The 23863-nt window shown below is 45.0% G+C and overlaps 2 protein-coding genes across 8 annotated transcripts in view; one reads left to right on the top strand and one right to left on the bottom strand.

Moving 5' to 3' along the window:
• Window positions 1-23863, bottom strand: part of SYN3 (synapsin III) — a 390200-nt gene that overhangs the window by 169648 nt on the left and 196689 nt on the right. The window lies entirely within an intron of this gene.
• TIMP3 (TIMP metallopeptidase inhibitor 3) overlaps window positions 1-23863 on the top strand; it is a 57448-nt gene that overhangs the window by 22481 nt on the left and 11104 nt on the right. The window contains exon 2 of the mRNA XM_006137972.4: window positions 16965-17047. Coding sequence (XP_006138034.1) covers window positions 16965-17047 — 83 coding nt within the window. The remainder of the gene's footprint in view (window positions 1-16964; window positions 17048-23863) is intronic.

Genomic DNA, 23863 nt, shown 5'->3' with positions numbered 1-23863 from the left:
GCAGGCCCACCCAGTAACCTTGAAATCTATACGTGTTTCCAAACAGCTCTTACATTCTAGCTCCTACGTGCAAAAATGTGTGTAAAACATGTGATCAGTAGAGGCCCATCTCCTCACAAAATGCTGGCACAAATCCCAGTTGGGCGAGGTGCTTGAGAAAGGAGAGTCCTCTTACACATCAGTGAATAAGTAACGTCCGAAGCATGGCACTTTCGATTCGCCCTCTTGGTAAAGCTTTACTGATCATTAAAACTGCCCTAATTCTTTTATCCAACAGAAACTTTCCCAGACATTTGTAAGCAAGACTCCCCCCTCCTTCTTGTGCATTTTTTGGCCCATTTAGATTTCAGCACCCAGTACATTTGGAGATTGCACTTAAAGTGAGGGGAAGTAGGTAAAGGGCAGATTTTGCTCAGGAATTGTATTATTAGCTGTTTGAAAAATATAATTACAGGTGCATTGTACAGTAGACTTCCAATAATCCGGAACCTATGGGACCTAGGTGGTGCCGGATTGTCAGATATGCCAGACTATCAGGAGGTACTATAAGCTGGTTATATATATACTGTATACATTATATACTGTATATAAAGTGTTCTTAACCCTTTTTATTGTACATACTGTATACAGTATACTGTAATGTTTTCGTTTTTTTAAGCCTTTTTTACCCTTTTTGCTCAGTTCAGCTGCTGCCGCTGTTACCTTGTGACTCTTTTTTTGCCGAAACTCACTCACTAGGCTCTTGCCATTTTGATGCCGGACTATCAGGAGTGCCAGACTATTGGATGCCGGACTATTGGAGTTTTACTGTACTTGCTAACTCCACTTATCCCAGAAAGGAGAAAGCCAGAAGGGAGACGCAGTAACTCATGAATGAATGTCAGCCAGTTTCTTCAATTCATGTAGATTTTTCTTCCCCAGGGACAGTTTTAATTTCTCAGTGTTAAAAGGAAGACATAAACTAGGATCCTCCAGGTTGGAATCCTAGGATTCCAGACTCTGTGTGAATGTGGCACTGCAGCAGATCAGGAGGTAAAATTGTCATGGCTTCTACACCGGTATCAGTGACCAACCTTTATATACCTATCGAGATACACCCCTGAAAATAGATGACCGGGGCTTCTCTACCTTGCTTCTGCTGCAGTCTGGACTCCACCTGCAGCATAATAGCTTTCTGATCCTGTGTTTGGCTCAGCACGGCCCAACAGGCTGTGCTTCAAATGGACTGTGAGAGCTGGTGCATGTTTTTGTATCTTGGAGACTAATCCTGCCTGTCTTGCTCAGGTTCAGTAATACTTTACTTTGCAAGAAGTCCCAGTGATATCAAGGGAGTGCATTACTAAGCTTGAGTTAGAGTGGTGGACAGCCCCCACAGAATATGGCTCTGTTTCTTTTAGCTGCCATGCCAGTCATTCGTGAAGTTCAGCTTCCAGGCCATGGGCACCAGTGATGCAAAATCAGTCTCACCCATAACTTTTTACTAAAATAACGAACATAGAATTATGGTTTTCTCCTTACAAAGGCCACTTCCCAAATTGCACTTCATTAGAAAATTCATTTTTCTTTATAAACTCCAATTTGCTTTCCACATTACTGCTCACTTGATGGCTGAGGAAACGATCAATGCCAGATGCACATTCCAGCCAGGCAATAAATGTTCCTGTTGCAATCAGCCCTGCACACAGCAGCTCCTCATTTCATTAAAACCACACATGGTTTCAGTTTGCCCCTAATGGGTCTCTCCGTGGCTCTGCCATGCTCTCCAAATTGAGCACTGAGATCCATAGCTCCCTCTTAACTATTCAGAAGAGCTGTGAGAAAGTACAGTTGATCTGTCAATGACTAACGTCTCAATTTTGGCATGTGCTGCCCTACACCAACCATTGCTTCCAGGATTGGGGGAGGGGCAATAAACCTTCGACTAAGAACCCATATGGGCCAAAGGCAAGCCTTGGAGAGACCTCTAGAGGAAGCCCTGTTGGACCAGTGTTGAGTCACACTTCTTATTTTTACACAGAACTGAAAACTGACCCTGAAAATGCTTTTTTCATGTTGGTTTTGCCAAGCCACCTTCCATCATCACTGTCTTCCATTGAAAGCAACATTTCCCTCTTTGGCAATTGCCAGCCAAACAAGATGACTCAATAGGCACTCTTCCGAGTCCATTCTTTGGAGAGGTGAGGACATCTTCCCATTCTGTTCCCAAGGCACGCCCTCCACACACCATTTCATTCCTTGCTTTTAACTTTATTTGCTCTACCCCACTGAGCTTGTCCACAAAGCAACCTAGTCCACAAATTATGTTAGGTGAAAATGTGCCTCTTGCCGCATACCTCCCCCATCACCTCCAAAAAGAGATCAATAGAAGAGATGCCGTTCTATCACTATTCCCTTTGGTAAGGGCCTCTCCAAGCTGTACATATACTTACCCTGCAGCCCATATGCCTATCTAGTAAATCTGTGGCCAGCCCAGAATGCTTTGCTGACACAAGCTGGGAATCTAAACTAATGACATGTGTGGAATTTGTAAGCTGTGTCACGTGCCATTTCGCATGAGTGTCTTAATCCTGTCTGGCCTCTCTTGAGCTAAGAGCATTTTGGTAGATGTAAGAGTAGGTAACAGTGGAGCGTGCGTGTTTTCCCGGGGCTTTTTTTCTTCCTTTGGCATTGCTGTGTGCGTTCCGCAAGGTGTTTCCTGCAAATTTCCCTGACCAGTCCTTTGGCACAAAGCAAACCATCTCCATAAAGAGCTTTAAATATTCAAGTTACAAATGGTTACACTAATTTTTTTTTAAGTAGCTTTGAGTGATGGGAAGCACAGGAGTGAAGATAATGTTAGAAATTAGGCAGAGGACTGTGATTGGGAATTTAGGAATTTTTAAATTGTTTATGGGGACTTGAACAGTATTTGTAGATCAGAGACTACTCAATATTTTCCAACAATGTTCTCTTCTCTTTCTTGATTCCCACCGCTAATGTTTCAAAGGGTTGAGACCTATGTGGGATCCAGGGTGAGATACAACAAAATGTGGGATGTAAAACTGTTACTAATGCAGGAAGCTTAAATGGTGTTCTACTAATATATATAATAACATTTTCTACAATTAAGTTTTCCATATTTTCAATACAAACAGCTCATTATATATATATATATATGAGGTCTTCAGATGTCATGTGGCATCTTCTGCAATGAGACACAATTGGGCCTCTGAGGTGCTACCACACAAACAGATGTGCAAAAACTTGCCAATATAGACATAGCCTAAATACTCTTTAACGCAAGAGTTTTTGCGTTAGAGTATTTGAGTAAGAGAGTGTCTACACTGGCATGTGCCTTTGCGCAAAAGATGTGCTTTTGTGCAAGAGCATCCGAGCCTGTGTAGATGCTCTCTTGCGCAAGAAAGCCCCGATGGCCATTTTAAACATTGGGCTTTCTTGTGCAAGAAATTGATGTTGCCTGTCTTGTTGCACAAGAGGGCTTATCCCTGAGCTGGAGCATCAGAGTATTTGCACAAGAAGCACTGATTTTGTACATTTAACGTCAGTGTTCTTGCACAAATACTCGCGGCCAGTGTAGACAGGTGGCAAGATTTTGCGCAAAAGTGGCTGCTTTTGCGCAAAATCTTGCCAGTGTAGACACAGCCATAATATACTCTTCCATTCATTAATCTGTATGGAGAACTGCAACAGAACTATGTTTACACTCCAGTTGCTGTCTGTAACTTTTCTTCTTAAATCCTTAGTTTTGTTATATGACTCCTGGTTGTGGTTTATAACTAGTTGAAGCCACATGGTGCATGAGCTATTATAGACTCTCAGGAAAGAGAAGCATTGCCCTACTCTCTGCATCTTCCTCATTGTAGGAAGCCGTGACATTATAGCGCATAGAACAAATGAACTCTAGCGGTGGGGAAACTTGCAGAATAAAAGGACACGACAAACCTGGTTAATATTTATCCATAAGAGATCTGAACCAGCCCTGGCCAACTGCAGTTGATAACAAACAGATGCAAGCCCCCTTGTGAAGCGATTTAATTGGGTGCCTCTCACCCCCAAGAGATACAGTGCATGACTGTCTTTCAAGCTACCTCAAACAGCCTTGATGTGTGCCAGATGGGGCTAGAATTTAAAACCACAGGGTGGGAACCAGTAGGAATGTGTTAGATCTGGCTGGGAGATGGAAATGGGATGTGGGATGGGACGGGATGGACTTTGTTTTATTGTTTTTTTCTTTTCCCCATCAAATGTGCATGTTTAGTCAACATTTTCCATCCAGCTCTAGAAGAATGTGTCTAGGAGAGGTTTTTGCGTTTCTCCCCAGGCAGACACCTGGTACCATTAGGGTATGGGTGGAAAGTATTTGACTCATCCCAACACAGATGATGGAACACCAGTGAGCCAGGCACCCTCTTCTGTCTGCAAGTTGGGCAACAATATCTGGTCCAACTCCTCAGTTAGCACAAAGTGTCTAATCTGTTGAATTCCTTAGTATACAGCCAGTTCACTAAACTACTGTAAGGGTACACTGCAATGCTTGCACTGCCTCCATCTGTCTTAAGACTACATCAGGAGGACACCCTAGATTACAGCAAAGCGTAAAATACTCACACAGTTGCCTGTGGGGAAACATGGCCATAACAGAGATCGAGTCTTGACAGCTAGTTACATAATAAAATCTCTTCTCCATGCTCAGTGAACAAAGGTGCAATGTCCATTCTCATCATCACAGGAAAGTCTTAAGTGTTCTAAAGTTACTGGTGATTTTAGATGCAACTGGTGTTGCTCATGTTTTTGGGTATTACTGGTGATTTTGACCCAACACAAGATGCATAATTTAAGAACATAAGAACGGCCATACTGGGTTAGACGAACAGTCCATCCAGCCCAGCATCCTGTCTGCAGACAGTGGCCAATATGAGATGCCCCAGAGGGAGGGATCACAACAGGTAATCCTCACGTGATCCCTCCCCTGTCAACCACCTCCAGAGAAACAGAGGCTGGGGATATCATTCCTACCCATCCTGGCTAATAGCCATTGATGGAGCTAACTTCCATGAATGTATCTAGCTCTTTTTTTTAACCCTGTTAAAGTCCTAGCCTTCACCACATCCCCCAGCAAGGAGTTCCAGAGGTTGGCTGTGCACTGAGTGAAGAAAAACTTCTGTTTTTGTTTTAAACCTGCTGCCTATTAATTTCATTTGTGACCCCTAGTTCTTATATTATGGGAATAACTAAGTAACTTTTCCTTATTCACTTTTTCCACACCTGTTATGATTTTATAGACCTCCATCATATCCCCCCTTGGGCTTTTCATCTTAGAAAAGAGGGACTAAGTCTTTTTAATCTCTCTTCATATGGGACCCGTTCCAAAACCCTAATAATTTTTGTTGCTCTTTTCTGAACCTTTTCCAATGCCAATTTTTCTGATGGAAGGTGTTCAGCCTCCTTTGAGTGCTTCAGCCACTTTTCATGGTACGTGTGTTTAGAAGAGCAAGAGATCAACATTTAGATCTCTCATTCCCTGGCAGCACTGTGGAGGCAGTCTGCTTATTTTCATTGCCTCTCCACTTTCCTTCTTTGTGGTGCTGTACAGCAACTCTTCTAGCAATAGCTAGCTCTAGAAAAATAGGAAGGTTGGGTTGGTGAACAGTAGTTGCTTTGGTTGGAAGGGATAGGTTAAAAAAGGAGTTCCTTCTCCATTATTCCCTTCTCCCATGATTTTACTCCGCCTCACTCCCCCCCCCCACATACAAGAACTGTCTAATTTTAATTCATTTAATGTGGTGATGATAGGAGGAGGTGGCTCTTACTCTGGTACTTGCAGATTAAGGCAAAACAGCTAAAGGGAGAGTACACATTTTCCCATCTCTTGTTAGACAACTCACTATATTTAACCCCACCTTTTGGCTTTTCTGGGGCAGTAGTGAGAATGCATGGGTTACTTTTCTCCCCTACAAAGAAATCTTCAGCCCCCATCCCACCCACTTGTTTCTCATATAGTCCCCAGACAATTTAAAAATACTCCCAAGAGCCTAAATAAAACTAAGCAAGTGTGCTTTGTCAAAGGGTCCTGGCTGGCCTATAGCTGTGCTCCTCAATAATGCAGGAAGTTAGCCATGCTGGTTTAATTACTCAGGTTGTGTCTACACTGCACCCTTAGCTCAAAATAAGCTACGCAATTTGCTTATTTTGAGTTAATTTAGAAATAAAAGTAGCCCAGTGTCTGAGAGTCTGTAACGCTGAAATGCTGGCTGTTCTCTGGGTGGCGCTGTTGGCTGAAATGCTGGCTGTTCCCTCTGGGCGGCCCATGCTGCATGGGGAGTGCGGGGCCCAAACGGCCACTTGTGCTGCTTGCTCCCCCGCGGCGGCCCGGCTGAGCAGTGCAGAAGTCAGCCGAGTGCCACGGTGGGAGAGGAAGGGGGTGGGGCGGTGACGTACATGGCCACATCACTGCTTTGCCTCCCACCGTGCTGCTCGGCTGACTTCTGCGCTACTCAGCCAAACCACTGCAGGGGAGCCCAAACGGCTGCTTGCTCCATTTGCTGCTCTGTGGTGGCCTGGCTGAGTGGCGCAGAAGTCAGCAGATCGCCACGGTGGGAGGTGAAGGGAGGCGGGGCGGTGACATGCGGCGTGACAGTGGCTCCAGGCCTCGCCCCCTGGCCGTGAATGTCACCGCCCCGCCCCCCTTTGCTTCCTGTCATGGCGCTCAGCTGACTTCTGTGCTGCTCAGCCAGGCTGCCGCATGGGAGCAAGTGGCGCAAGCGACCGTTTGGGCTCCGTGCTCCTCAGGCAGCACGGGGAGTGCGGAGCCCAAACAGCCGTTTGGGCTCCACGGTCCCCCAAGTGAGAGGCAGGAGGGGAAGGAGAAGAGACAGAGAGAGAGGCAGGAGGCAGAGGAGAGCTGAGAGAGAGCGAGAGAGATGGAGCAAGAGACCAGATGCTCAGGAGAGAAGACCGATGTTGAGGCGAGACCTGAAAATCCCGTCTTATGATGGGCCAATTGGCTAGTTTAGAAATAAATCGCTATTCTGAAATGTCCCTTAATTCTCGTGGAACGAGGTTTACAGGGACGTCGGAATAGTGAGCTCATTATATTTCAAAATAACGGGCTTACTTAAAAGATGCAGTCCATGTGACAGACAAGGTCTGCCCCTATGTAAAGGAAAATTCCTTACTTATTTGTGACATCTAGTACTGTCTGATGAGAAGACTCTGGGACTCAGATGCAGGTTGACACTGATAAAGCTTCCAGTGCACTGATTAGCATGCATCTCTGCTTTATAATTAACATAATGTTACATTTGTGATAATGTCCCCTTCTAGCTGCTGGCCTAGAAGAAAGGGTATATGCCTTAATATTCCTGACAGCTAATGAAAATCCCACTTTAGCCAAAGGAGGAAAAGCCTTTGTTTTCAGGTGGGAGTAAGAGCTCCAAAGTTCTGTACCCCATGCCACACATGCATGCAAGTAACCCCAAAATAATTATAACTCCCCTTGTGTCACATCACCAGCTCAGCTATTTAAATGATGCTAGTCTTAATCTCCCATTTGTCCAGTTTTCCCATAACTGCCTGGCGGCACGGGGGCAGGGCGAACCCGCAGCCAAGCAGGGGAGCGGGGCTGCGGACGTGCCCTACAGGGCAGGCTCTAGGACCGCGGCGGCTGCCATGGACAACGGCGGCGGCGACGGTGGCGCGGCTGGAAGCAGCGCGCTGTGCGCGCCAGTTCAAAGGAGCGCCGGGGAGCCAGGAGAGGGGGAGGAAGCGGGAGCTGTCCCCGCACTCTCAGCCCCAAAGCGGAGGGCCCGCGGGGTCAGAGAGCGCAGGGCACGCCGGCCTCACGGCGGCCCGGGGGCAGGGCAAACCCGCAGCCAAGCGGGGGAGCGGGGCTGCGGACGTGCCCTACAGGGCAGGCTCTAGGACCGCGGCAGCGGCGCGGCCCGAAGCGGAGCGCTGCGCGCGCCAGTTCAAAGCAGCACCGGGGAGCCAGGAAAGGGGGAGGAAGCGGGGGCCGTATTAAATCCGAACACGGGCCGCAATTGGCCCACGGGCCGGACTTTGGACATGCCTGGTCTAGGAAGAAGTACTTCAGAAAGGGATCTAGGGGTCATAGTGGACCACAAGTTAAATACAAGTCAACAGAGTGACACTGTTGCAACAAAAGCAAACATGATTCTGGAGTGCATTAAAAGGAGTGTTGTGAGCAAGACATGAGAAGGCATTCTTCCACTCTACTCTGTGATGATTAGGCCCCAATTAGAGTATTGTATCCAGTTCTGGACACCACATTTCAAGAAAGATGTGGAGAAATTGGAGAAGGTCTAGAGAAGAGCAACAAAAATGATTAAATGTCTAGAGAACATGACTTATGAAGGAAGGCTGAAGGAATTAGGTTTGTTTAGTTTAGAAAAGAGAAGATTGAGGGGGGACATGATAGCAGTTTTCAAGTATCTTCAAGTTACAAGAAGGTGGGAGAAAAATTGTTCTCCTTGGCCTCTGATGATAGGACAAGAAGCAATGGGCTTAAACTGCAGCAAGGGAGGTTTAGGTTGGACATTAGGAAAAACCTCCTAACTGTCAGGGTGGTTAAACACTGGAATAAATTGCCTAGAGATGTTGTGGAATCTCCATCACTGGAGATATTTAAGAGCAGGTTAAACAGACCTCTGTCAGGGATAGTCTAGACAGTACTGGGTCCTGCCACAAGGGCAGGGGACTGGACTCGATGACTTCTCAAGGTCCCTTCCAGTTCTAGGATTCTGTGATTAAGAACAAAGACATAAACATGCTTTTGTTTTGCTTTTTTTGTTGGCATTCATGCTGTATACATCTCCAGAGCCCAAGCAGACAAGAATTTTTTAAAAAATTACTAAGGGGCTGTGCTCCTGCTCATTGCACTTGCCAACCCCTGTCTTGCAGGGGTAAGCAACCCCAGATGTCCCCCGCAGCCACCAGGGAGGGCTAGGCTGTGACTGTGCCAGCCCGGGTCCCTTCTCCCTCCTCTCTGCCAGTCCGGGCCCCTTCACCACCCCCTCCAGCCCAGGCCCCTTCTCCCTCTCCCGCTGTGCCAGCCAAGGCCCCCTTCTCCATTTCCCTCCTGCTGTGCCAGCCCAAGTCCCTTCTTCCTTCCCTGCTGTGCTAGCCCAGGCCCCTTTCTCCCTCCTCCCCAGTTAGTCAGAGTCCCTTCTTTCTCCCTCCCCCGCCAACCCGGGCCCTTTCTCTCCCCCCCGCAACCGTAACCTTCTCTCTCCTCACCACGGCGCATGCCAGGCCTGGCTCTAACCCCGGCAGCCAGGGAAGGGCAGGGTTGCCTGCCTACCCTGCATGGGGCACAGTGAGGTTCAAGTAGTGATGGGCACACAGCGCTCTGGGGCACTGCAGCCCGCTGAGGTGGGGAAAGCAGCAGTGCAGAGGGCCACTGACCCAACCTCTCCCCTGTGCAGTCCCACCTGCGCTGCTCACTGCCCCAGCCCTGCCCGCAGAGCCTAGAGCTGCCTGGCTGTCCAGCGGGAGCGGAGGGGAAGGAGCAGACAGGTTGGTGCAGCGGCTCTCACGGGCAACTCGGGGGTGCTTTGGCATCAGTAAGTGCACCTGCAGGGGGCAGGTGAGTCTCTGCGGAAGCAGCTGGAACTCCAGGCAGTTGGGCACCGCGCTCCAGCTCCCCAAAAGCCCGCTGCTGGCACATAAGCTCGGCTTGAGTCCCTCTCCTAGTGCCTATGGCCAGGCACCATACCCCTCGTCCCGTGGGCTGTCACGGCTGCAATGTGGGGTCTGCCGCTACTATGCCATGTTTCTTGGTGTTGAAAGACCTGTGGGGTGGGGTGGCAGAAGGGGGGTAAGGGCTTGGTTTAAAATAGAAATTCCAAGTGGCAAGAAGAAGCAACGAGGTAGGGCTTGAGAGGGGGAAAGGGGCGAGAGGGAGGAGGCAGGTGGAACACCTGTCTTTCTGCAGGGAAAACTTTAATATAGAGAGAGATTTTTTCAGAACCACAACTGAATACTCCCCCCCCCCCCCCCGCCTCCTCCCCACACATTTTAAAGGAAACAAACATCAGATTTGAGTCAGTCCATTGGGGTTTGGTTTAAATCATAGTTTGGCTGCCATGCTTATCTTACCAAAGATTTATATCGCTATTTAATTTAGCTTCACATAAATAATTATAAAACACTCATGAGACTTTGCCAGCCGCTCGAATCCCACAAAGTGACCCAACCTGAAACCCTGAAGTACTGAGAAACATTCATCTCAGAGTATTTTTATAGGCCTCACTTCAAAGGGGCTGTGGTTTAAAAATATGCAGCTATTTTGGTGACCACTTGTGTGGGATAAAGTTTCCCATGGGCAATAGCAGGATTGTAATAGGACTCCACAGAGAAAGGGAGAGTTCAGGGGGAGTGCTTAACCAGCAAAAGGTGCAATCACATGCATTTTCTTGATAAAATAGGAGTCTTCATAAGGAAATGGTTTCTTTAGCTATCTTGGATTGAATTTGCAGCAGAAATTCTGCTATGAAGACTCCTATAAAAGGATCCCTGCTTGGGAGAGAACAGGCTAGCTGCCTTTGAGTAAGGAGGACTCTGCCCATTCACTTGAGCCTAGATTTGTGTGGTTTGTTTGCCATGATTGTATCAAGACAAGTTAGTTGGAATTACTGCTGTCTGACCACCCTGTGGAATAAAAGCCTTAAGAATAGCAGGGGAGAGGCAGGAAAGACCATTAGTTAAGTTGTTCACAGTTATTGTATTAATTGAAAGTGAGTCCCTCTTTCACTTAGCCTCTACACAGCAGCTGGGAGAGATCACTTATAGCTAGAGTAGATGTACCATGCTAGCTGTGCTTGAGCTGCCATCTATAAACAGCACTGTGGCAATAGCACAGTGGACAGTAGCTTGATCTAGCTGACCAAGTACAATCTCAGAGGTCAGGCAGGCTTGGGCCTGTGGTCTAGCTTGTGCCACTGCCCATATGAGCTGTAGTCACACTGCTGTTTCTGGAATGCTAACTTGAGCAGAAGTAGTGTGTGTACATCTCTCTACCCAAGGTGTGAATTATGCATCTCAGCTCCAAGGCGCACCTTTCCTTACAAAGATCCAATTCTGGATTCTCTGTTGGCTTGTTAACTTTGTTGACTGATGCCTAAATTAAAGCCAGCCATTTTTTTTTTATGAAGTCGCTGCTCTATGTTAAGTACTTTGTTAAAATGTTGCCAAGGAAACAGTGAGGTTTGGGAAGAAGTAACTGATTTTCCTCTGTTTCATCAGAACCTGAATTTGTCTGACACTTGAGTTGAAACATGTTATTGATTTGGAATCTTAAATAGTTTTTAACCTCCCTCTTCCCTGCCTTTTAATTGCTCTCAATGTCTCTTCAATAATGTGAGGTTTCATTATGTTTTTATCTGTTCTTATCAAACACAGATTTCTTCTCCCTACTCACAGTATTTTAATACACAGAAAAATTCAACATGGGCCTATCTCATTTACTTCCTTCATTGTTTGCTAGCTCCATTAGTTCCATATCTGGAACTATCCAGACATCTATTGGGAAAATAGCACAGCAGGGCACAGAATAGGCAACAAGTTCTTGGAATGTATCACAGGCAATTTTTAAAATTGTATTTTGGAAGGTGGAGAAAGGTACGTTGGGGGCGGGGAGGGCTGATGTAGATTTGATTTTGGCAAACAGGAAGAAACTGGTTGAGAAGTTGAAAGTGGAAGGCAGCTTGAGTGAAAGTGATCGTGAAATGGCAGAGTTCATGATTCTCAGGAATGGTAGGAGGGAGAACAGCAAATAAAGACTGGATTTCAAGAAGGTAGACTTCAGCAGATTCAGGGAGTTGGTAAGTAAGCTTCCATGAGAAGAAAGTCTAAGAGTAAAAACAATTGAAGACAGTTGGCAGTTTTTCAAAGATACACTATTAAGAGTACAAGAGCAAACTATTCCACCGTGCAGGAAAGATAGAAATTTTTGCAAGAGACTACCCTGGCTTAACCAGGAGATTTTGAATACCTATAAATCAAAAAAGTTCTACAAAAAGTAGAAACTAGTGCAAATTACAAAAGATTAATATAAACAAATAACACAAGTATGTGGGGGCAAAATTAGAAAGGCTAAGGCACAAAACAAGATCAAACTAGCTACAAATACAGTTAGGCTTGCCAGATGCTGTCAACAAAAATCCTGAACATGGCAAACTTGGTTGAGGGAAAAAAAAACAAAAAACAGGAAACCAAAGTTGTTGAGCAAAACCAAAAATGGCCCCATGCTCCTCACTCCCCCGCCAGACGCAGCAGCGGAAGACTGTCCCCACCAGGCTTCCATCCACGGGAAGCAGGAAATACCGGACATTTCACGTGTCCAGTATTTTGTTTTTGTTTTTTATTTTACTGGATGGGGGACCTGAATACCGAAGTATCTGGGTAAAAACCAGACATCTGGCAACCCTAAATACAGTAAAAGCAAGAGGAAGACCAAGACCAAGGGCAGGGTAGGCCCAATACTCAGTGCAGAGGGAAAAACAAGAACAGAAAATGTGGAAATAGCAGAGGAGCTTAATGATTTATTTCAATTTTCACCAAGAATATTGATGGTGATTAGATGCTTAACTTACTGAAAGCCAGTGAAAATATGGTTGGTTCAGAAACTAAACTAGGGAAAGAGCAAATTAAAAATTACTTGAAAAAACTGTAATAGTCCTCATATCAACCAAAAGTTATTTGGAGCAGAGAGAGAAGCACCCCTCAAACGTCTTTTGGGTGGCATATAGGAAAAGATTGTGTTTATTTGTCTGATAAATTGACCTCTTTCTTTCTGATTTCCATCCTGTTTCCAATATTAGAGGATAGTCTTAACATCATCACATGTAAATACTGGGCCATGCCTTAGAGATTCACACTGTCTCGAGGCATACATGCAAAATCTCAAAGAGAAACTCTTGGAAGACCAGGGCCAAATTTTGCACTGACTAATGACCTATGGAATCAATGGGATTGATTCCACATGGCTCAAAACCAGAGCAGAATCGGGCTCACAGGAGTTAGGATGATGCTCTTTTGCTTAGCTCTTTTGCATTGGGGTAGTTTGTAAATGGCAAAGACCAAGCCAGATCCAGCTCTAACTGATGGTGAGATCGTGGCTCCAAAGTCAGACATTGAACAAGTGATTTTTGGGAGCAGTTTTCACCTCTCATGTCTCCTGGACTTTTGAAGGAAAATTTTGTGATAAACCTAACGCGCCCTGTGAAAGCCCACACCTTTGACCCACCAAAACTACTGTCCCTTCTTCCTTTAAACTCATATGTGCTATCTACAGTTATTGCTTCCAGCTCCATCATTGGTCCCCTCTATTCTGTCTATAGCTCATTGTGAAATAGTCTTCTTGACACTCATCTCACTCCTCAGGACCACTCAGAATTTGCTTCTTAAATCATCTGCCTAGCTTGTTGTCTGAGGCCATTACCCATCTTCTGACTCCATGTACAGGCTTGTCTTGGTCCAGTGCATTCAATTACAAGTTTCCAGTGCTTGCCTTTAAAGCCCAGCAAACTTGGCTTTTCCTGCTTATCTGGTATTGCTTGTTACCTTGTTCTCTCACCACTGTGCTTCTACCAGTCTCCATCACTTGTTTTCCCATTCCTCCGACGATAAACCTTGTTTGTTTTATTGTCTCATTGTCCTGACCCTCCTCTCCTATTTCTCTCCTCTTTTCCTCAGAGGGATTCTCTCTTCTTTGTCACTTGTTTGTAGAATCCCTGGCATAATGAGGCCTAGGTGCTTGATTGAGAGTTCTTCGGTACTATCATAATCGAAATAAAATAATAACTCTTCCACAAGCTTTCCTGTATCTAGCAGGAAACTCAGCTCAATTGTGAACGAGTCCACAAAACCACTACCTTCTGTTCCTTCATGTCCTGCTTCAAGGTACTTCTGTCTTGAGATCTAAGGGAATCTGCCAACTAGTAATAGCTAGGTAGATGGCTAGCAGGGATTTCTGCTTGTTCTGTTCATTGGCCTATCCTATACAGTAGACACCTAAACTTTTTACTACATCACATCTCCATTCCTTCTAGTTCATTATTATACCAACTTGTTACTACATATCTGAATTTAGATTGTAAGCTCATCCAGGCCATCTTTTGCTCTATGTTCATAACGCATTTAACACAATGGGGTCTTGATCCTGGTTGCTGTTTATATGTTACCATAATACAAAAGAATATTTCAAAAAAGAGGTAAAATTGCTAACAACTGGGAGCCTTAAAAATTTAATTGATATTGAAGCCGTTAGGATGTGTCCTAAAACTGCTTGCATTTCAAATTTCCATTGAAATTCTTCCATCACTCAAAACCAATCATGCCTTTAAATCACCAAGTTGGTCAGCTGGATTTTTCCTTTTAGCAAAGTAACAATTTCCCAGTTTAAATGAAGGATTTTCCCTGGTGTGCATTCATTCAACAGAAGCTAAAGATTATACGGAGTCTCTCTGAAAAAAGTGAACCTCTTCCCCAGCCTGAGTCAATATCAGAACTTTAGCAAGGTCAAAGGAAATGGATGACGTGTACAGTCTTTTTGGTGGCTGGACTATCAGAACCTTGAAAACAATGCTGGTGCAACTCTTCAGTGTGTCTTCAACAGAAGCTGCAAGTCTGGCCCAATGTTTTTTTTCCCCAAACACTGCAGAGTAACAAAGCCCCAAAACCTATTTTAGAAAATACTTCACAATACTACTCCCTTCATAATAAAGTAGGTTCTGCTGAAGCAGTTTGAGTGGTTCTTTATACTGAAAGACTTAATATACTTAAAACAAAAATTATTATTTCATCAGTTTATTCAGTTTCATTTTAATACTGAAAGTATTATTGTTATTAGTTTTTTAAAATCAGTGATATTTTTGGGGCTTGGAGAAGACAAGTGACAATCTTTAGCCTTCCCAGAACCAGCATCTCTAAGCTCATTTTTTTTTCTGCCATGGTAAAAATTAAACCACTTCTGAGGCTTGGATGACATGATACAGTAGTCCTGCGGCAAGGAGCATTAGCTGAATAATTCCTTCTGGCCTTTCTCTTGCTCACTGGCTTTGCTGTATTGCTGAGACTTGAAAGTGACCTGCAAACTTTTTTCTAATAAAGATAATGGAAGTTACTTGCTGAATGCCCCAAATATCAAAGAGCAGGAGGAATTCTGCTAATAATTTATTGTAAATGAACTGAAAACCCTATGAGATTGATTTGAGGATCCTGAGATTGCTCTCAATCACTATGAATACCCTAGGGCTGTGTCTACATTGGCCCCTATTCCGTAATAGGGATGCAAATGTAGCACTTTGGAATAGGCAAATCCGCGGGGGATTTAAATATCCCCCGCGGCATTTGCATTTTCATGGCTGCCGCTTTTTTCCGGCTTGTAGATAAGCCGGAGAAAAGCGCCAGTCTGGACGCGATCCTCCGGAAAATAAGCTCTTTTCCGGAGGATCTCTTATTCCTACTTCGAAGTAGGAATAAGAGATCCTCTGGAAAAGAGCTTATTTTCCGGAGGATCGCGTCCAGACTGGCGCTTTTCTCCGGCTTATCTACAAGCCGGAAAAAAGCGGCAGCCATGAAAATGCAAATGCCGCGGGGGATATTTAAATCCCCCGCGGATTTGCCTATTCCAAAGTGCTACATTTGCATCCCTATTACGGAATAGGGGCCAATGTAGACGTAGCCAGTATGTATTGCTCAGAGATATTCCAAACAATAGGAACTTCACTGCAATGATGTAGATACCCAAATGGGGTGCAGATTAATACTATATTTCATACATATTAAAAATATGGTGACCCAAGAGTGCCCAGTTTATTACAGCTCTGGTGAAGTCCTTGGAATTCTTGATATTGCAGATCTATGTGCTGTGGCTTCACAGTGACTGGGAGCTCAAAGGGCAGTATTAAGGACCAGAAATAAATTAATTTGAAAAAACAGACATCTATTGAATCCTCTTCTGCCCTTTGCTCATTGAAACAGAGTGAAATACACTTTGGGGGGCTCACTACAGAACTATATGCACCCTTTAGGTCCCACTTTAGCCCTATTTTGAGGATTTAAGTGGACTTCACTGTACATGTAGGCTTTGTACTTGCCTTTTGCATAGGATGATTTTCCCTCACTATATAACACCATCACCATGGACACCAGAAAATATGGTCCCCTGAGTAACTGACCTTAGGAGCTGGGCATGCCTGGCTAGGATTTCTTGTAAGTTGCCAAAGCATTTTAATATCCACGTTTACTTTGTGAGAGGCCCTCATCACCAAACGATTTTAACTGGGCAAGATATAATCACAGAGCTAGATTTATGAATGTGGGCAGATCTAAACTTTAGTGAGTTTTTGTCCTAAAAGAGGACTGTTCCATTTTGCTTGCCACCAGACCAGTGGAAACGGCTAAGGGGATATACCAAATCGGCATTCCTTGGTCATAGCCTCCTCCCTGGCCAATGCACCTACTTTCTAGGCTATGCTGGTCCCTATACAGTGACAGTGGGGTAATTATGGACACTTTGTGCAGTTAAAATCTCTTTCAGTAGAACTTCTGCATCAAGTACCTGCCAGTGGCATAGAGAACAGGCTCAAGTTTACTTATGTGGTTCCATGTCTCTTTAAGAGGGGTCTGGATCATTTCTTTGGAAGGAAAGTATTTCATTATTAGTTAGAAGGTACCAAGTGGCCTTGGACAACTCAGCTGAACTCCTGTGAATCAAAAAGTCATTTTTTAATGTACAGGAGTAAAGCAAGTAATTGTGTATCGCATACAGAATAAATTCAGAGTTTAGCTGTCTCAGATTTACCTTATTTTTATTTTACAGTATCATCCACCCCTGAGGCTTTGCTGAATTGAAGTATAACCTCTGGATTAGAATCCCTGAAATGTTATTGTCCCAGTATCCGTGTTGCTTACGGTGTCTTATTTTTCTTGTCTCATGACAGTCATCCGAGCCAAAGTGGTGGGGAAGAAGCTCATGAAAGATGGACCTTTTGGAACGATGCGCTACACAGTCAAGCAGACGAAGGTGCGTACGTACACAGGCACCTCATGCCAGGTTTAGCTACCAAGGCAAGGCTACTTGCTGACCACTAACATGCTTCGTTTAGGACCCAGTCCTGCTAGTTACTAAGTCCCTTCAACATCCATCATGATTAATGGGAGTGGAGGGTGGTCAGCAACTTACAGACTCACACCTTGAGAGAGGCAGTAGGCCATGCCTACCACATAATGATGTGTATTTAGAATTTTCCTTTATTCTTAACTCTTATGGTGGTAAAGATACCTGAGTGACAGCTCTGGAGACTGAAGCCCCGTTTGTCCCCAGCAGATGTGCAGGCTTCTCCACATGGCCCTACCAGTAAACTTCAGCTAGTGGGACTACCTGTCTTGGGATCAGTCTTTCAGCTTCTTCCTGCCTTGGCTTCTCTGCTGAGACTGCCAACAAGGGTGTCAGCTGGAGTGGTGGCAGTTATCATGTGGGAACTTGTCCACTCTGAGCAAACATGCTTCACAAAGTCACTCAGCAGCTTAGGGAAAGTAGTTTTCAGACACTTTCAGCTTGTGCTAGATTTAAACTGGTGACTTACAGGTAATGAAAGGTACATTTAATTGCCCTTGAGTTTTCCAGTTTTGGCCTGTCCATCCCTCACCTCCCCCTACCCCAAGCAATAGGACTAGGGTTGCAGATTTATCATGAAGTTCTTTATCATGACTCACAGAGCAGTCACAGGAAATTTTAGTCAAACCTATAGGTTTAGTAACTGATCTGGGATTGATTTTTTTAATTAAAAAAATGCCCTGACAAAGGAGGGGGCACTGACTGTTTACAGCAGCAGCCTCTGCCCCACCCCCCGGCAGACCTTAAGGCCTCTGAAGGGGAGCAGGGCCCTGAAGTATGAACCATCTGCACTTGCCATGGGCTGCGTCAGTGTCCTTTAGGGCAGGCTACGAGTTTTCCCATTGAGAGTGCTGTGCTGTGACCTGGTACATAAGGCTGAAGTACCGCTCCCTCAGACTGGGCCCTGCAGCCCTCTGTGAAAATGTGGGGGGAGGAGGGTGACCAGATCACATTTCAGTGAGTGGTGCTGTGACCCCAGATGCCAGATTGTAACACCCAGAGAAGGGTGCTGGGCTAAGCTCCATAGGATACAGGAACCAACACTGCAGGGTGAGTGTGGGACAGGCTCACCCCCAGTCTAGGGCCTTTCCTCTGTCTACACCAAAAAGGCAGCCCTCCTAGAGTCTCCATATAAGAAGTCATGGACAAACAGAAATCATAGTACCGGTGACCTTTTCTGCATCATGTCAAACCTGCATTCCTGCTCACAGCCAATACAGATTTCACTTAACCTGTTGCTTTGGCTTTTTTTTTTTTTTTTTTTTTGGCCAGCTGACTCTTTGTTATGTAATGTTAAAAAATCAGCCCTAGTTTGTTTTTCTTGGCTGGAGCACTCTAGTCATAAGGTTGGTTTATGTCTTTTATAAAAGAAAAAGAACGAAAAGGCCTTGGCAGCTGTTGCAGAAATCTGAAACATATTAGACAAAATAAAGGTTGAGGAAAATGTGCCTTAACAGTAACTCTCTTTATAAGGCAGTTTTATAGCTAAGCAACAAAGCTATGAGGAGGAGACAGAAAATCTGTTTCATAAGCTATCACAAAGCCGCATAATGTTGCCAAAGTCAAGCTTAGCAGGGCCCTTTCCCTGCACTGGAATTTTTGCACTTTACCTAAGGCTGTGTCTACACTAAATGGAAGATCACTGCTGCAGCGATTGATATTCCAGAGTTTGATTTAGTCATTGTAATAAGACTAGCTAAATGGAACTCAAAGGGTGCTCCCGCTTGCTGGTACTTCTGCTTGCAGGAGGAGTAAGGGAAGTAGTATCCTGGGAGGGTATCCTGCTGTAGGGATGGCGGGGAAACTCAAATCAAGTTATGTCGGATGCATATCTTCTTTCCGTGTACCCTATGGCTATGTCTACACTGCACATTGTTGCGCAAGAAGATATGCAAATGACACGCAGCAATGAATATTGCCATGCCTTATTTGCATTCCTAATGAGCTGCCATTTTTGCGGAAGTGGCTTTTGTGCAAGGAGCTGTCTATACAGCTCCTCCTCGCACAAAAAAACCCCTCTTGCGCAGGAGCCATTCTTCCTGAAAATAAGCGGCAGAACGGCTCTTGCGCAAGGGGAGGGGAGCGGGGATTGCGCAAGAAGGAGCAGTGTAGACAGCTCCTTCTTGTTCAAAAGCCCCTTGTGCAAAAATGGCACTGTGCCTCATTTGCATATCTTCTTGCGCAACAAATGCGCAGTGTAGACGTAGCCTATGAGTGTAGACCTGGCCTCAGAGGGTGTGAAGTGCTGGAGTACTATATTTGCTTACTCTTTGTTGCAATTGTCTTTGCTTAAAAAAAAAAAGTCTGATTTTGTGCATGTGAAAGGAAGCAATTGATAACAGCTAGAGTGAGACAGTACAGCCACATCTTTCCCTTTGACAATCAAACCAGTTCTCATGGGCAGCACTCTGTGCTGTGCCAGTCCTACTGTGACATTCCCACAGCTCTCTCTTTTCACCACCCCTCCCATGCTATTCTGCATCTGCACGCTGCAGCCAGAAGCCTCGTTCTCCTTCTTAGTAGCAACCTCCTCTCTTCTAGTCCTTCACTGCGTGCTCTGCCTTCAGGTACACAGACAGATTTCAGGTATTAAGCATCTGATCTTGTGAGTGAACAGTAACTTCCCCACTAGACACGGTAAGGACAGTTAACTTCTGCCTTCTTTACCAACTACTACTAGCAAGCTCAGAATAGCACTGTTTGTCCCATGTCAGGTATTCAGAGAGTCCGATGGTTCTTGCTAAAATCCCTGACAATGATTCAGAAATATTGCCAGAGGGAGTGGGGGAGAAATCAATATAATTCAGTAGTTTCATGAAAGTCATCAAGTGCGTAGGACTCCCTTGTTCTCACAATAATGGATCCCCCCCATTTTGGCAACTGTGCACTCTGTTTTGCTGTCAGATGGCGAAGGCATTCCAGTTTTGGAATAGTGTAGCTGACATTAGTTCAGGACAAGCAGAGGTTTCCAGGAGTTGGGGTCACTGTCAGAGAGGAGAAAATTCTCTGTCTGGAATAATACAAGTTCTACCCCACTGTCAGCAAAAGAGTCCTAACGACAACAGCCTCTGGCATAGTAATACGTGATTTTGACTGGGATTTAGAGCAGTCATCTTGAAGTAGACTGTAGCAGTGTCACTGATGTTAGTTAAAAGTCTGCCTAGACATGGGAAATGCAAACCTAGACAAGGCAAGAGAGCTGAGTGGGGAAAGATGCCCCACTCATTTTTCGCTCCTTGTCTGGATTTGCATTTCCCACGTTCACATGCTGTTGCAAAAAGTCACTCAGCTGTACTCCAAAACCGTTTACATTAGGGAAACCAAACTGTAGGAGCTTTTCCTGCTCTGTTTGCATTTGCTTGTGCTGATTTATGGGGGATGGGGTCTTTGCAGCAGATATACATCACACTGACTAATACATATGTATCTATGCCAGGATTGCAAGAGGACAATTGTCTTTGCAGAAGCTGATCCCAAATATTTAGTTAGGAAACCATGTGCCCAACAAAACCCAGTGAGATTTTAATTTCAACAAGAGATGGCATGAGTTGGCACACATGTGGTTCTACTGACACTTTAGGGGAGGTACATTGTACCATATGGTTTAACCTGACCTTGGACAGGAAGGAACCCATAGCAATCAAACTGTTCCACTTAACTGGAAGGCCCTGCAGACATAAATTTCAATAAACAATCTGAGCATCGCCTTTTAAACCCTACTGTCCTTGTGCACCACTATGAGTAGAGTGCTCATTAGAAAGGTATTCAGCTGTATGCTTTTGGGGGGAGCACAAGCTGATTTAGGCCATGCTCTCACCCTAGTGATGTCCTACTGTGCCGCTGAAAGGAAAAGCTAACTAGACATCTGACTTTGCACAGTTGCCTGTAAACAGCATTCATGATAAAACTAACATGTTGGTATTTGCTGGCCACCTTTCAGTCTTTTCCCTCCCTCCTTCTCCCCCCCCCTTCCACCACACACACTGACAAATGAAAAATAAACAAGCCTGTGCTGAATTGTCTGGCTAACTAGGCTGAGAGTGGCATTGCTCACGTTTAGCAATTAACAGTCTAGCTTCGTATTTTGTTTTTGGCCCCCTAAAGGGACAGCTCCCATGCTTCTGGGATGCCCCACAATTCATCATGCAACGTTCGAGCTAGACTCCCAAAGGTCCTGGATGGAGAGCATACGGCTAGCCCATAGATGCAGGACAGTGGAAAGCTTTTTTAGGCACCAAGGCTTGTAGTTTTGAAAAACTGTGTAATTATTTTATACCTTTGGAACTATTCAGAACAAACAACTTCAGGGACCAGAAAAGAAAGTAGATCAGATTTTAGTATTCTGTTTGCTCAATCCCACTGTAGCCTGGTTAAATGGGAGCAATGGCCATACACTGCTTTAAGAAAATAGCTTGTTTCATTAGCTTGCTGCTCACCTTTGACGTGAGGTAAGAGGGTGAAACAGTGGTAGTCAGACACTAGCTCTTTCTTCTAACTGACCCTCAGTTAAAGTTCACAGGGGAAAATAATCCAGTTACAGGCACCACCGTACTAAATTAATCATCAAACAAGAGGAACCGGATGATTTGTGTATGCTTTTCTGTGGTAGAGTTCCATCTAACCCCCAAGAATGGGGTTTGCTAATGGGAGTGCTGACACAACCGGAACTTGTGCAGCAGTAGCAGGCACTGCCATGCAATGCCATTAATACTTTACCCCCTGCCACTAGATTTCCTAAAATACACAGCTGTAGCGACAGGAGGACAGTGAGGGTAGCAGTTGAGAGAGGCTAGCTTATGGCTGACTTTCTTCTACTAGTCTAATGGTACTTGCAGAGTATTTTATATATCCAGAAATGCTGCTTGCGATTTATTTATTTTTGAGGAAAAGGGTCCTTTAGAGAAAACTTCCCTCTCACATAATTTCTCACAGGTTTGCACTCCCTCCCCAACGTCTCCATGTTACAGTGACTCTCCCTTCAGTTGAAAGGGATTGGCTGGGGCCTATCAGTACTGCTCCTAGAACAGTGGTAGGCAACCTGTGACCCAAGGGCCACAAGTGGCTCATTGGGGTTCTATGTGTGGCCCTCGAGACATTTTGTTTACCATTGTCCATGTGCAGGATTGCCAGAATCTGCTGGTTTTCAGCTGTTTAGTTCCTTTCCTATCAGTATTACAGAAGTGACAAGCACTTAAAGCAAGGGTACATGAAGTGAGAGGTGCATTCATTGCATATAATTGCACTTCCTCTGTGTCCAATCAGAGTGCTGCTACAGTTCAGTTGGCACACCCCATAAATTTTAGGTATGCAAGTGCAGTTAGCAAAGCTACCCTGTTCCAGGAGACCATCTTGGTTACAACACTCTTGCAGCCCACGGAGAATAAGGAGGGTCACTCATGCAGCCCATTCACTAGTCTAGGGGTACGTCTAGACTACATGCCTCTGGCGACAGAGGCATGTAGATTAGGGTACCGGACATAGTAAAATGAAGTGGTGATTTAAATAATCGCCGCTTCATTTAAATTTACATGGCTGCCGCGCTGAACCGACAAACAGCTGATCAGCTGTTTGTCGGCTCAGCGCGATAGTCTGGACGCTCCCCCGCCGACATCAAAGGTATTTATCGACCACCTAGGTATGACTCCTGGGATGAGGCATACCTGGGTGGTCGACAGATACCTTTGATGTCGGCAGGGGAGCGTCCAGACTATCGCGCTGAGCCGACAAACAGCTGATCAGCTGTTTGTCGGCTCAGCGCGGCAGCCATGTAAATGTAAATGAAGCGGCGATTATTTAAATCACCACTTCATTTTACTATGTCCGGTACCCTAATCTACATGCCTCTGGCGACAGAGGCATGTAGTCTAGACATACCCTAGGTTGTCCCTCACTGACCTAGAATCAGCTGGAGGAGTCATTGAAGTGTGAGGTGAAGTATTTCTCCAGGGGCTAAGCATGCTGCTTTTTGCAGCATTTCCAGTCCCTGTTGATTTCTTGACCAAGGATTCCCTTACACACAAGAAGTGAACCTAAGCCTCATCTGTAGTGCAGTATCATTTGTTACCTGTTAAGAACCTATGATGTGCTTGGTACTATCCAAAAGCACACAGTCCCCATTGTTAGAGTTGATACCATCCAAGACATGACACCCATTGCTATGGTATCTAAGTGCCCTCTATCTTTAATGTATTCTCATTGCACTCCTGTGATGTTTAGATGTTATCCTCATTTTAGAAATGAGGAAGGGAGGCAGAGGGAGATTATGTACCTTATGCAAAGTCACAAGAAATCTGTGGAGGAGCAGTCAATTAAACCCCAGTCTCCAAATTGCCTAGGTTAGTGCCCTAACTTCTGGACCATCTACAGCATACATCAGGAAGTCTAATTATTTCCCTTGGAGACAAACAAAATTGCTAAGATAACACCATGTGAATGAGGCAAGGTGTGCTAGGGTCAACTATTTAATGTGAGGCTTATGCTCAGTTAAGTATACGCTTGCATATTTCAAGTATGATTCTTACATTTCTGCTGGTATGGAATGATTAACTTTAAAACAAAATCCTTTCCTCACATAGTTGTCAGGCATAATTAGAAGTAAAACTGGAGAATAGCAGCTCTTGGAATGCTTTATGCAGTTTTGCTGTTATATATTAACAGTACTGCTGGATCACCACAGTAATCAGTGAAATATACATATGGAGAGGAAAGACGGTGACAGGTTTG

Source organism: Pelodiscus sinensis, chromosome 1 (genome assembly GCF_049634645.1).
Source record: "Pelodiscus sinensis isolate JC-2024 chromosome 1, ASM4963464v1, whole genome shotgun sequence".
In the NCBI taxonomy this organism is placed as follows: domain Eukaryota; kingdom Metazoa; phylum Chordata; order Testudines; family Trionychidae; genus Pelodiscus; species Pelodiscus sinensis.
The sequence above is the reverse complement of the archived record's forward strand: the minus strand, read 5'-3'. Positions and strand labels throughout refer to the sequence as shown.